This window comes from Eschrichtius robustus, chromosome 12 (genome assembly GCF_028021215.1).
Source record: "Eschrichtius robustus isolate mEscRob2 chromosome 12, mEscRob2.pri, whole genome shotgun sequence".
NCBI classification, from domain to species: Eukaryota; Metazoa; Chordata; class Mammalia; order Artiodactyla; family Eschrichtiidae; genus Eschrichtius; species Eschrichtius robustus.
In genome coordinates this window covers 828,005-841,107 of record NC_090835.1, presented here as the reverse complement: position 1 = coordinate 841,107, position 13,103 = coordinate 828,005, and the positions used below count along the sequence as shown (strand labels likewise).

At 49.8% G+C, this 13,103-nt stretch overlaps 1 protein-coding gene and 1 pseudogene across 1 annotated transcript; both read left to right on the top strand.

Moving 5' to 3' along the window:
• Positions 1–584: 584 nt before the first annotated feature.
• Positions 585–2,858, top strand: PRR20G (proline rich 20G). Its single transcript, XM_068557865.1, has 2 exons — positions 585–636; positions 2,242–2,858. Exons 1-2 carry the CDS (start codon positions 585–587, stop codon positions 2,856–2,858), a joined length of 669 nt encoding a protein of 222 aa, XP_068413966.1.
• Positions 2,859–10,401: 7,543 nt separating this feature from the next.
• On the top strand, positions 10,402–10,967 carry LOC137773299 (ras-related C3 botulinum toxin substrate 1 pseudogene; annotated as a pseudogene).
• The last annotated feature ends 2,136 nt before the right edge of the window (positions 10,968–13,103 follow it).

Sequence of the window (13,103 nt, the reverse complement as noted above, 5' to 3'; positions counted from 1 at the left end):
CTTCTGAAGGCTGCCCTCAGGACGACGGCCGTGACTGCGGGCACCCCTGGAGTCCAGCGCCTCAGGCCCAGGCCCCTCTTCCCGGAAGGGTCTCCTGGAAGCCGCTCCGCGTCTCCAGACCCCAGAGCCAGCCGCAGAGTCACGGCAGGGAGACTAGGTACGTGCCGGGCACCCCGGGGGGATGGGCACACCTTGGATGACCAGCCGGGGACAGAGCCTCCGGTGCCCTGGGAGGGCCAGGGCCAGCTCCCCAGACAGCCTCGCCCCACCTCTGCTCCCCACCTTCCTTCCCTCTTCCCTCTGGGGAGGGAAAGCTCCTCCAATCGGCCCAAGGTAATCTCGTCTCTCCCACCTTGTCCGGGCACTTGGGATGAATTAGTGAACCCTCCTCCAGGCCAACCGCTACTGGCTCCTCTTTGAAAACAGTTTAACGGGTCACCCCAGACCCCTCCCTCCAGACACCGTGTCCCCCTGCCGCCAGCCCGACCCAGCGGGCTCCCGCCTGCGTGCAGTGGATGCGGGGGTGCGGAGGGGTGGCTGGGACCCCCGGCCTGACCCGGTTTCCTCTCTCGGGCAGATTCCTCATGCAGGAGCAGAGACCCTCCAAGCGCTTTCGCTCAATGGCCACTAATCAAGGTACGTGAGACGCCCTCACCCCCTTTCCAATGCTCCCCAGTTTTGACTCTACGTTCGGTGTTTACTTGTATGACACAGAAGGCGTTTTGTGGAGAACAGCAGCCCTTGCCTCAGTTTCCCCTCCAGACACGACCATCTTCCTCTGTTTCTTAGCGCTACTTCCTGTTCTCTAAACGCCTCCGCTCCTGCCGACTTTCCCCAGTTAGACTTTACGCAGGGTCTTCCTCGGTTTCTTAGCGCTACTTCCTGTTCTCTGAACGCCTCCGCTCCTGCCGACTTTCCCCAGTTGGACTTTACGCAGGGTCTTCCCTCCCAGCAAAGGAGTGTGTAGTTGCCGGTCACGAGTTCTCAGCATCATGCCCGCCCTCACTTTCCACACTGGAGCCCCGGGCCCCACCTCCCGCCCGCCTGCCAGGGACCCGTTACTCTGAGCGCAGACATCCTGTGCCCCAGGGTTAATTCCCCTCTTCGGAATTTTCCAGGACTTAGCAGTTGGGCTATTGTTTGCAAATTCAGTGTTCTCAAACTCTTCCCTGATTGTTTAAATTCACTTCAAGTGCTCTACCAACTTCACCCCCTTCCAACCTGCTCCAGCCTACACTGGCAGTCTCACCCCAGCCGTCACCCTGCCACCCCCCCGCCTCGTCATCGGCTGGGGACTCCCATCCCCCTCTGGAACTCTATGCCCTGTTTCTTTTATCTGGTGTCCTTTTCTCTCTTGGCTTATTTTTTCTCACTGGAGCACCCAGCTCTCAACCCTCACCTCCCAGCTTTCCTAGCCAAGAACTGAGGGAAAAAATTAACCCATTTGGTGGTGACCCCAAGTCCAGCTCCAGCCCAGGCCCCCACCTGGATGACCCAAACGCCTTAGCATCATGAGGCTCAACCTCTGTCGTCCAAACCTGTATCCTCTTCCTCGGGAAAGGCTTCATGCCCTCCCGCCGGGGAAGGGGTGGGGGGAGGAGCTCATAAGGGGTGGGCAGGAGGGCGCCTGCAGACAGACGGGTCACCCGGCCACCACCGGCCGCCGACCCCTTCGCGCCTCCCCTGAGGCTGCAGCCCCTCCTTCCCAGCACCCCTGCTCCAGGCACACCTCCTCCCTGCCCCCCAAGTCCAGCTGTGATGCCCTTGCTGCCTTCCTTTCAATGGCTCTCCCTGGACCGCAGGGTAAACTCAAGCCTGGCTCAGCTTAAGGAGGCCTTGGTGAGCTGCCCCTCGTGCGGTGCTGTCCTTCAGCTGCCCAGGTGTCCTTCAACTCAGGGAGCCGGGCTCCCAGCCTCTCTGCCCTCCCTGCCCCTCCGCCGTCAGCGCCGTTACTTGGTTGTGTTTGCTTCTGTCTGTCTCTCCTATTGAAGTTCAGCACAGCGAGGACAGGGGCTGTCATTTTTATTCAAATTGAATCTCTCTGGTGAACCTAGACTCCACGTCCCCATCAGTACAACGGGGATTACAATACCCGGCTGGCCAGGCAGCTGTGAGGGCTGAATGCCGTGGCCCGTGGGGAGTGCCCAGCCTGGAGGAGGCTTGTGGCCGTCCAGGGGCAGCCCACCCACCCCGGCCCCCAAGACTCCCTCTGCTGAGTTTCTGTATCTCTCTCCACCTCAGGTGTTCATCCCCAGGAGACAGGCTGCCCTGGTGCAGAAGGCGGAGACCCTGGGGGGGCAGCCGGACCCCCGCAGCCAGGCCAGCCCTCGAGACCCTTTGCTTATGTGAACCCCATGAGATGTGAGACCCCCGCTTTCGTGGAATCGGCTCGCCTTGCACAGAGAGGCCGAGGCCGCCGCAGGGGAGATAGCCAGAGGGCTGAAAGAGGCCGGGGCAGGGACCCCCGCCTGCACAGGGACCCCCAACTGCAGGAGGGGCCGGGACGCCTGCTGGGGCCAGATCTGCATTTGGAGCTGGACAGCGGAGAGGTGCCCGAACAGCCCGCGGAGCCAGAAGCCAGGGAGACCCCTTTCACCAGAGCAGCCATGGCGGCTGCGGCACATGGACACGTGCTGCAGGACCCCGGCCCCGGCAGTGACACACCTGGGATGAGACCCCAGGGGCTGCCCAATGCCTCCGGGTTCTGGGGTCTCAGGGAGGTCCAGCCTTCCGCCTGTTCCTACGTTGGGTTCATACCCTCGGGCTCGGCTTTGATAGTCATGCAGACACCCTCCGGCACCTACCTGTATTCGGTCACAGTGCCCTATGCCCACCACAGCCAGCCCCTCTCTCTCTGACCTGGGCATTTGCTAAATACTCCAGGAGACCCTCCCCTCAACTGGAGTCCCATTCCTGTCCCCACTGTCTCCCCCGCTACCTGTACTGCCCGGACTGAGCCTGCAAGCTCCCCCAGGATCCCGGCAGGCCCAGGTCTGCTTCTCACAGGACAGGCAGTGCCGAGGGACAGAGCAGTGCACGGGGCGTCTAGGCAGAGGGAGCCCCAGGATGCTGACGAGACGGAGAAGCTGTGATCGGAGCTTCCCAGCGAGCGGCTGCAGGGTCACGATACTGACGGCGGTCCCCCAGCAGCCTGTGAAACGTGGCCAGTGGTTCCCCTCTGAAGAAAAACGCGGATCCTGAGTGGGTGTGAGAGTGACACACGTGGATGAGGCTTGGTTAAAGAGGAAATTCCAAGAGCTGCCTGTGAGGTGAGACGTACAGGGAAAGCAGAACTGGCCTGACATCTACACTCCCCCAAAAGCATCGGTGATTCCGAGAAAGCCATGAAGAGACCCCCTAGGATCCTGGAGAGCATACGACCCTTAGTCTCGAATTCCATAACCTGGACCGGGTGGTGCGCGGACAGGAGGGGCCGGGGCGCCGTCGAGGCACAGGAAAGGGGCCTGAATCCTAGTCAGAGCGGCCCGAAGTGGGAGCTTCCTCTGAGCTCGAGAGCTCACAGGCTGATAACAAAGCCCCTTCCTGTGAAAGCCGGCTCCAGGCGAGTTGTTTTGCTGCCTGCCCTGAAAGCACAGATAATGCTTTTCAGCCGGGGAAAAAAAAAAAGAAGTGGGAAGAAAAGAGAAAGAAGTGGGATGCAAGAAGGACCAGAAAGCAAGGAAATGGGTAAACTGTATTATTAAGTCTGAATAAGTATGATCCTCGAAGAAAGATGAATAATCTGGAATTGAAATTCCAGAAGGGGACTTCCCTGGTGGCGTAGTGGCTAAGAATACGTCTGCCTGTAGGGGCTTCCCTGGTGGCGTGGTGGTTGGGAATCTGCCTGCCAATGCAGGGGACACGGGTTCGAGCCCTGGTCTGGGAGGATCCCACATGCCGCGGAGCGACTAGGCCCGTGAGCCACAATTGCTGAGCCTGCGCGTCTGGAGCCTGTGCCCCGCGATAGTGAGAGGCCCGCACATCGCGATGAAGAGTGGCCCCCACTTGCCGCCAACTAGAGAAAGCCCTGGCACAGAAACGAGGACCCAACACAGCCATAAATAAGTAAATAAATAAATAAATAAAATTTAAAAAAAAAAAAAAGAATCCGCCTGCCAATGCAGGGGACATGGGTTCGTTCCCTGGCCCGGGAAGATCCCACATGCCGCGGAGCAACTAAGCCCGTGCGCCACAACTACTGGAGCCCGCGCACCTAGAGCCCGTGCTCTGCAACAAGAGAAGCCACCGCAATGAGAAGCCCGCGCACCGCAACAAAGAGTAGCCCCCGCTCCCCGCAACTAGAGAAAGCCCGCGTGCAGCAACGAAGACCCAACGCAGCCAACAGATAAAATTAAACAAAAAAAAGAACTCCAGAAGGCATTGACATCGAAATTTGGGGGATGTAGGAGTTCAGAGGAGCTAAAAATTACTGAAATTCTAGTCCTGGAACCCTGTAGATGCTCAACCTGAGGGAGAAGAGGAACCCTGGGCATTTGTAAGCAGGTGGCCCCACTGGTAACTTCTAAAGGAGATGGAGTAGAATGAATAATTCCAAACAGATTGAGGAACACGTGGATCCAAGAAAATTTGATGAATCAAACAAAAGGCAGAGGGGGTAGTAGAAACAAGGAGAAAGCAGGACACGTTTAAAACGCTAAGTAAGGAGCAAGTAAGTGGGTGGCGGCCTCCGTGCTCCTGGCTTCAAAGGGGATATTTTACACATTGACCATTAAGCAGGTGTTTCCTGTACTTTTCTCATAGACATGTTTGATCAAGTCTAGATCACTCCCATCTTCTGAGTTTGATAAGAGGTTTATTATGAATTGGATTTTGTATTTTATTAAGTAGGCTTTGACCGCCTGATTTTGATTCATTTGTAAGAGAAAACGTCCAAGGTAAATGAAGAGAATTTTTCCCATGAAAGATTTTTTTCTTGTGTATCCAACCATCCCCTTAAATAAACCCTTCTCTCTGGCTTTTACTGGAGTCCATCTTTTATTAAAATTTCACAGTTTTCATCTTACTAATGTCAGACGAGTTTACTGTAACCAGAAAAAGAAAGACACAGAAAGACAAAGAACAAGTGTCTGCTTCCCCCGCCCCCTGCCACTGTGGGCTTTCCCCACAGCCGTATAGGCCTCTACGAACACATGTAGGCATCTTTAAAGGCATCTTTGGGGTTTTATTTTACAAAAATGGGGCATGAGATCCTCCTGGGGTCACCCGGGGTGATTCAGGGTCCAGGCAGGTGTGGCAGGTGTGCTGGGGGTAGTGCTGGAACCCATTCTCCGTGTGAAGCAGGTGCCACGCAGACACCCAAGCTCGTCTGCAGTGGGAGCTGCTTCTTGCCATCAACCTGGGTGCCCCGTGCTCAATCGCGCGTTGTGCCGTCCCTCTGCAAGGCGCACACTTCAGGCTCTTCAGGGAACAACCCTCTGCTGACGGGCTGTTTCCACCACAGAACGCTTTGCAAAACACTCGTACGTGGACTCTTCAGTACTGGCTCTTTTAATTTTATGAAATAAATCCTCAGTACTGGCTCTTTTAATTTTATGAAATAAATCCTCAAAGTGAGATTCCCATGTCAAACAGTAGGGCCATATTTTATCTTAATAGGTATTAAGAAATTGCATTCAATTAGGCTGTATCCGTATCAACTCCCATCAGCGGGATACGAAGGCACTGGTCCCCCCGCCCCCGTTTTCCCAGCAATAAATGTTGGGACGCCATAATTTTTGCCAGTCTCTTGAATAAAAATTTGTCATTATTGTTCTAATTTGATTTCTCTTGACTACTAATAAGGTTTAGTATCTTTTTATGCATTTATTGCCATTTCTATTTCTTTCTCTGTTAATAGCCGATACATATCTTTTGCACAGTTTTCTATTGGGTTTTAAATCCTTTTCTTATCAATTTGTAGGAACTTCTTGGATATTGGAAACAGTGATACTTTCTTGTCCGCGGGGGTTTCTTATGTGCACTGGGTCCAGCCTCAGCTCACAGCCCAGCTTTCCCTGTGACCAGCCCCCAGGCCCTGCTCCCTCCCCAGGGCCAGAGGCCCATGTCTGCCATGCACGGCCCACCTTACAGCAGCATGGAACTGTTTCCTCAGTCACTTCACTGTTTAGACATGGTCCAGGGTAAACTTGCCAATTCAGGGTTTCCAGGAATAGCTCAGTGTTTCCCCATTCCTCCCTCTTCGGGTGCTTTCACCTACATTCCTGAAGACTTGCCAATGTCCAGGTGTCAGGAGGCTTTTCCTTTCTTTCATTTTTAGGCACCTTTAGTTTCTTTAGTTTAATAATATACATATTAGAGTGGTGCCTAATCGATTCAGAGACACATATTCAGCCTTTATTAATGGGATGTGTGTCCTCAAACTTGAAGACCACTGGTCTCTACTTTATATATAGGAAGCAGACATCGTTTCAATAACAAATCTACATCAAGATAGTACAATCTAGGTGCCGGTCCTCTCACTGAGGACATGCGTGTTTCCACCTTCATGCCACCAAAGAAGGCATCCAAGAGCCTGGCACGCACCTTGGTCATCTGACAATTAGGACGTGTGCCAGGACCCGGAAGTACACTTGCAGGAAGGCTGGCAGCAGATGCCACAAGGCGCCCTGGCTGGGGGCTGTGGACCTCGCCTCGCTGGTCACCCGTTCTCCACCCCGATGATTCAAGTCTACACAGGAGAACTCTGGACGGCCCTCTGCCTTCAGGCGGGTAGGGACCCCCCACTGTCTCTCCTGCTCTCCATCGGTATGTTAAGTTTTCTCCACTTTCTCTACTCCCCTTTGGAAGTTATACAGTGTACTGGGTTGAACCATATGAAATTGCCATCATGTTGGTCAAACAGCAGCAATTTCATATGGTTCAACTGAATACGATTAATTTTTTAACACACATACTTGACTTAAAGTCTAATGTTAGTTGATCGCTATCCTTCTCTACCCTATAAGGACCTTTGGATATGTCTACCCTGATCACTACCAGTTCCATTTTACATGGTATTATTGTCTTATATTTCAGTTCCATTTTGTCATCACCAAAATAATCATTATTAACACAATTAGTGTTTATCGTCGATACTTATATTTCACTCTATTTCCACGAGTCACCAATCTGTTTGCTGTCTTCATCCATTCCTCCTTTGTCTGGTGTTCAGTTTCCTTCTTCCTGAAGTACCTTCCTTAGAGATTTTCAGTAAAGAGCAGTTCATGGTAAGCTGTGTCTGAAACGTCTTTATAGCATGCACACTCTTGAATAATAGTTTAGCTGGATGTAAAATTCTAGTTTGACAACTATATGTTTTCTCTCACTGCCTTGCAGATATTTTCCTGTTGTTTTAGGCTGCTCTTGTTGCTGTTTTGAAACTTCTCATAGCCCAAACACTGTGCTCGGGAGGTAAAATTCTGTTCCTCTCGGGCCCTTTTACAACATCCTTTTTGTCTTTGATGTTCTGAAGTTTCCCTAGGAGATGTCCATACCTACATGTTTTTAAAACCTTTCTCTAGATTCATTGAGAATCTTCTATCTGCGAATACATGTAATAAAAAGTGGAAGATTCTAAGCTCTTATCACTTTCATTTTCTCTCTTTTCTCCTCTGGAACCCCTGGTTGATGTATACTGGGTCATGTTATTCTAACCTGGGTGTCTCGTAACTGTGCTGCATTCTGTACTATGTTCCGCTGGTTTTCCTTAGATCTGTCTTCTGCTTTACTAGTTTTTCTACTCTATTCAGTCAGCTCTTTCATCTTGATTTAATGGATTCCTAATATTCCATTTTGTTCTTTTCTAAATCTACTGTGATTGGTTATTTGCTCTTTATTTCTGATTTTTATAAGACTTATTTTATTTCTTTCATCATTTTGAACATTGTTTTATAATTTCTCTCAGATTTTTCAGTTAACTAAAGTTTTCAGGGAACAAATCTTCCTGGTTTCCTTCCTTCCTTCCTTCCTTTCTTTTTTTTTTTTGCCAGCAAAATTTCACTCACGGTGAAATCGTCTCTTTTTTGGTGTCTGTGTACCTGTCTGTGTGCATATTTAGCTGATCCCAAGCAAGGTTTATATTTGCTGTGGAACTTCATGGTGCTTGGACTGTTAAAGTGACATTCCATGGTGGCTTTCTTTTCGCTTGTGCCAGGTTTTGGGGGTGGGGTGGGTGTGCCACCACCCCAGGAACAGACTCCGTGATAGTTTCTCAGCTTCTGTTCCCCACACCAGGAGGCAGTGTTTAAAGCCAGATTCTGGGTCCTCAGGAAGGGAAAGCCCAGGACTCTGGTTTTTCCTTGAGGATTACAGCCCCCTCCCCCAATCACAGTAGGGTCAGGCTTCCTTCCCTGAGCAGGTGTGCGAAGTGCGTCCATTTCCCCACAGGGGTGTAGGAGTCACCTCAGCTTCCGTTCTTCCCCTCCTGTAGGCCAGGTGTGTGCACAAGACCCAAGCTCCCAATCTGTGGGCCCAAACTGGCCAGAGCTGCCGGTCCACGAGCCCGATGCCCCGACCCTCTCTCACTTCCCGCTTTGCTCTCACACCCGGACACCTTGCTTCCTGGCTTGCCGTCTATGCCAGCACGGAAGAAAAGCTAAAGGCACCGCCTCTGGGCCAGGCTGCTTGGGTTCCAACCCTGGCTGCACCACAGATGAGTTCCTTAGCCTCACGGCTCTCAGTCTTCCTGGCCGTCACATGGACATAAAGAGAGTCCAGCCGCGTGGGGCTCTCAGCCGAGTTCATAGGCTCTAGGTGCTCAGCACTGTGCCCAGAACACGGTGCACACCCAACAGACACTACCTGCTATCATTTCAAAGCGGGCGGGGTGGTTCTGTCTTACCCAGCACCCTACGTGCTGCTCAGGCTTCCTGTGTCCCCCACTTAATCTTTCCTGCTTGTTGTTTATGTGTAAACTGTGTGATCCCAGTTTTTCAGAGCTCTGGCTCTATTTTGGGGGGTGGGGTGCTAAATCACTTTGTTGGAAGGAATGGCATTCAAACGCAGGGAAAAAATAAGCAGATGCTTTTGCACAGGTTATGGAAAGAGTAAAAAATGCAGTTCTGGTTTTCTAGTATTGTGTTAACGAAACACCCCAAAACTCAGAGTCTTAGAACCTCCATTTTGTTTTCTTTCGCTCACAATGTAGTAGGTCAGGAATTCAGGAAAGGCTCTGCTGGGCAGGTCACCGTGACCCACGTGGCAACAGCTGGGATGTCGAAGACTGACTCACTTCCAACACGGCTTTTACGCTCAATTGCAGATCGTTAATTTTCATCGCTGTGCAATGTCCAATATGTGAGTGTGCTTCATTTTATTCACCCAGTCTCCTGTAGGCGGGCTTTGGGGTTGTCTCCAGTTTCTTTTCCAGTATGAACATTTCTGTGCATTTCTTCTGGTAGACATGCCCAGGTTTCTGTCTTGGGTACACATTAAGGAGTGGAATTGCTGAGTCAGAGGGCATGTAAATGCTCACGTTTATAAGATTACACTACAGTGATCGTTCTACATTACATGCCCTTCAGCCTGTGTCAGTTGATACTTAGTATTATCAGACTTCTTGCTTTTGGCCAATAAAACAATCTTGCAGTTTGCTGTAGCCTGTATGCATGTCTGAATCACTAGTGTCACTCAGTACCTCTGCAGGTGCTTTCTCTTTTGTGCAACAGCTGCTTTATCTTTTGCCCATTGGGTTTCTTTCTTCTTACTGATTTGAGGTGTTCTTTATTTAATCTTGACGCCAATTTTTTGTCAGTCATGTTTTGCAAGTATAGTCTCATACCGTGACTTTATTTTTTACCTGATTTAAATTGTCTTTTGACTTACAGAAGCTCTTAATCTTAATAATGAATTAAAATATACGAGTCTTTTTCTTTTATGTTAGCACTTTTTGTACTTTAAGAAATCCTCTCCTACCTTGAAATCAGAAATCCTCACCTATATTTTCTTCTAAAGATTTTTAAATTTTTCTTTAGATATTTGCTTTGACACAAGTTCTTAATCCACCTGGAGAAGATAATTTAATTTTTTGTGTATAATTTAATTTTTTCCATATGGATAACCAATTATTCCAGGTACACATTGAAAACTCACTTCTTTCCCTGCTGGTTTGCCATGTGACCTGAGTCATTAACAGAAGGTCCATATGTGCACAGATATGTTTAGGAACATTCTATTTGTTCCACTGGTCAATTTTTTTTACCCCTGAACTAATACCACACAACATCCCTTACTGAAGTTTTATAATGTCTTGGTACCTGGCAGAGCAAGCCTACCTTCCTTCTTTAGAAGACAATTCTAATGAATTCTAATTTTAGAAGCAAATGGACAAGTTCTATAAAGGATCTTGTTGAGTTTTGATTGGAGTCGTATTGAATCATTAGATAAACTGGGGGAGATTATATTATGATATTAAATTTTCCAATTTATAAACATGGCCTCCTGATCAGTTACACGACCAATGCCTTTCCTGGAGAGTATATCCCCGCTGTCTTTGACAACTATTCTGCCAATGTTACGGTGGATGGAAAACCAGTGAATCTGGGCTTGAGGGATACAGCTGGACAAGAAGATGATGACCAATTATATCCCCTATCCTATCCACAAACAGATGTATTCTTAATTTGCTTTTCTCTTGTGAGTCCTGCATCATTTGAAAATGTTCACGCAAAGTGGTACCCTGAAGTGCGACACCACTGTCCCAACACTCTATCATCCTGGTGGGGACGAAACTTGATCTGAGGGATGATAAAGACACGATTGAGAAACTGAAGGAGAAGAAGCTGACACCCATCACCTACCCGCAGGGCTTGGCCAAGGCCACGGAGGTCGGTGCCGTCAAATGCCGGGAGTGCTCGGTGCTCACGCAGCGAGGCCTCAAGACAGTGTTTGATGAAGCTATCCGGGCGGTTCTCTGCCCGCCACCCCCCACCCCCGTCAAGAAGAAGAAGAGAAAATGCCTGCTGTTGTGAATGTCCGGGCCCCAGGACCCTTTGTACGCTTTGCTCAAACGGTGGAGCCTTTGCACTCAGTGCCAAGTTTTTGTTACAGATTAGTTTTTCCATTAAACCGTTTTGAACCAATCAGTAATTTCTAGGTTTTGTTTGTTTAAAATGTAAGAGTTCAAACTTTCACATTCTATTAAAGTTTAGCCCTAAAAAAAAAAAAAAAATTTATTAGGTTTTCTTTTATATCCTGCAGGAAAATTTTACAAATTTCTGCATACAGGTCTTTACAACTTTGGTTAGACTTATCTCGTTATATTTGTTGTTTTTGTTGCTATATAAATGGTAGAAACATTTTAAAGTTTCTTGATGATGTACAGAAATACAGTTGACATCTGTATATGCAGTGTTCGTATGGAGCTTACACTCAGCTACGTGGCTCAACTCTATTATTGCTAGTACTTTGTTTCCAGATTCTTTTTGATTTTCTAAATGGAAAATCATATCATCTGCAAAAAGTAAATATCTGCTTTAATTTTTCCCTTGCCAATCCATGTCTTCAGTTTCTTCTTCTTGAGTTATTTCACTCTCTGAGATCTTTAGTTCTTTTGTCTGGTTTCAAGGCAAATGCATACATAGAATTCTCTTCACCATCCGTGTGTTTTCCCTGGGCGTCTCATTCATGTGCATAACGTCGGTGAGGGTAGCAGCTCTTCGAGCTCCTTTTATCCCAGCCCTCCCCTGGCCCCCGAGCCCAGCATCCAACCCACCCGTCACGGTGCCCCAGGGACGTCACACAGCTCTCTGCCCACTGAGTTCAAAGATGAAGCTGCTTCCGATGCAGCATCCTCTGTCCACGAGGGCCTCCCATGAACACCCAGGAGCCTTGGCGTACACTCGAGTGCACACCCCCCCGTCTAGTCACCAACACCCAACACATTCTGCCTCCAGAAAAAATCTTAGATCGGTCCAGTGGTTAACTGGGAGATTGGGATGGACATGTATACACTAATATGTATAAAATAGATAACTAATAAGAACCTGCTGTAGAGCACAGGGAACTCTACCTCACTTCACTATACAGTAGAAACTAACGCAACATTGTAAAACAACTATACCCCACTAAGAATATTAAACAAAAAAAAAAGACTCCGCCTTCCAATGCAGGGGGTGCAGGTTTGCTCCCTGGTTGGGTAGCTAAGATCCCACATGCCTCGCAGCCAAAAAACCAAAACAGAGAACAAAGTCAAGGTTGTAACAAATTCAATGAAGACTTTAAAAATGGTCCACATCAAAAAAATCTTTTTTAAAAAACCCTTAGCTCCATCCTCTTCTCCCTTCCTCTGCTCACCCACCAAGTGCTCCGTAACTCAGGTGCCGTCTCCTCTTTCCCGATCGCAGCCACAGCCCTCCAACTTCCCCTCCTTATCCTGGCTGTGCCTTCTCCTGATCCTCTCCATCTTTTAGGAGAAGTATTCTTTCCAAAACGTATGGAACATCAATTCCCTACCCTACGTAGACGCCTCTGATGGTCTCCCACTGCCGTTCTTGAGGTGACTGTAAAGAGATGGACTCGCTGGCCTCGCCGGCTGCTCGGTCCCCCTCCCATTGTCCCCTCCTTGGGCACTCTGGCCCTGACACGCTCTCCAAGACCTGACACGCTCCCTGAGACCTGAGGGCTCTAGTCTGTTACTTAACCCCTGACTTGCGCATGTCCAACATCATCTCACGTGTCATGGGTGGAAGCTCTACCGCTTCTGCAAAGACTGACAGAAGACCCAGGTGCAGCAAGCAGCAGCAGGTGCAGGCTTTAGCGTGTGGCTCAGTACCGGTCCCCACAGAACGCTGAGCGAAGCCATCTCTTGTCCGGAGCCCAAACTGAGGCTGGCCGGGTGCGTGGCTAACTCGGAGGACTGGGGATGGGGGTAGGCGTGGCCCCTGGGACAGGGGGGATCTCAAGTGTGGAAAGGCAGGAATGGCATCAGCCTCCCTGCCCATGGAGGGGCCCAGAGAGGGGGCTGGGGTCCAGCTGGCAGCCCCTCACTGACTCCTACTCAGGCCAGGCCGCCAGAAGGGAGACCTTGTTCCCTGTCCCCTCCCACCCACTTCCCTAATTGCCAGCATTGTGAGGCAGGGGCCATGGCATTCAAGGTCCCGCATACC

Bases quoted from the DNA above. Each gene is read 5' to 3' on its own strand.
- PRR20G (XM_068557865.1), top strand. From the start codon at position 585: ATGCAGGAGCAGAGACCCTCCAAGCGCTTTCGCTCAATGGCCACTAAT. The intron at 637-2,241 runs GTACGTGAGACG...TCTCCACCTCAG, and splicing joins CTCAATGGCCACTAATCAAG to GTGTTCATCCCCAGGAGACA.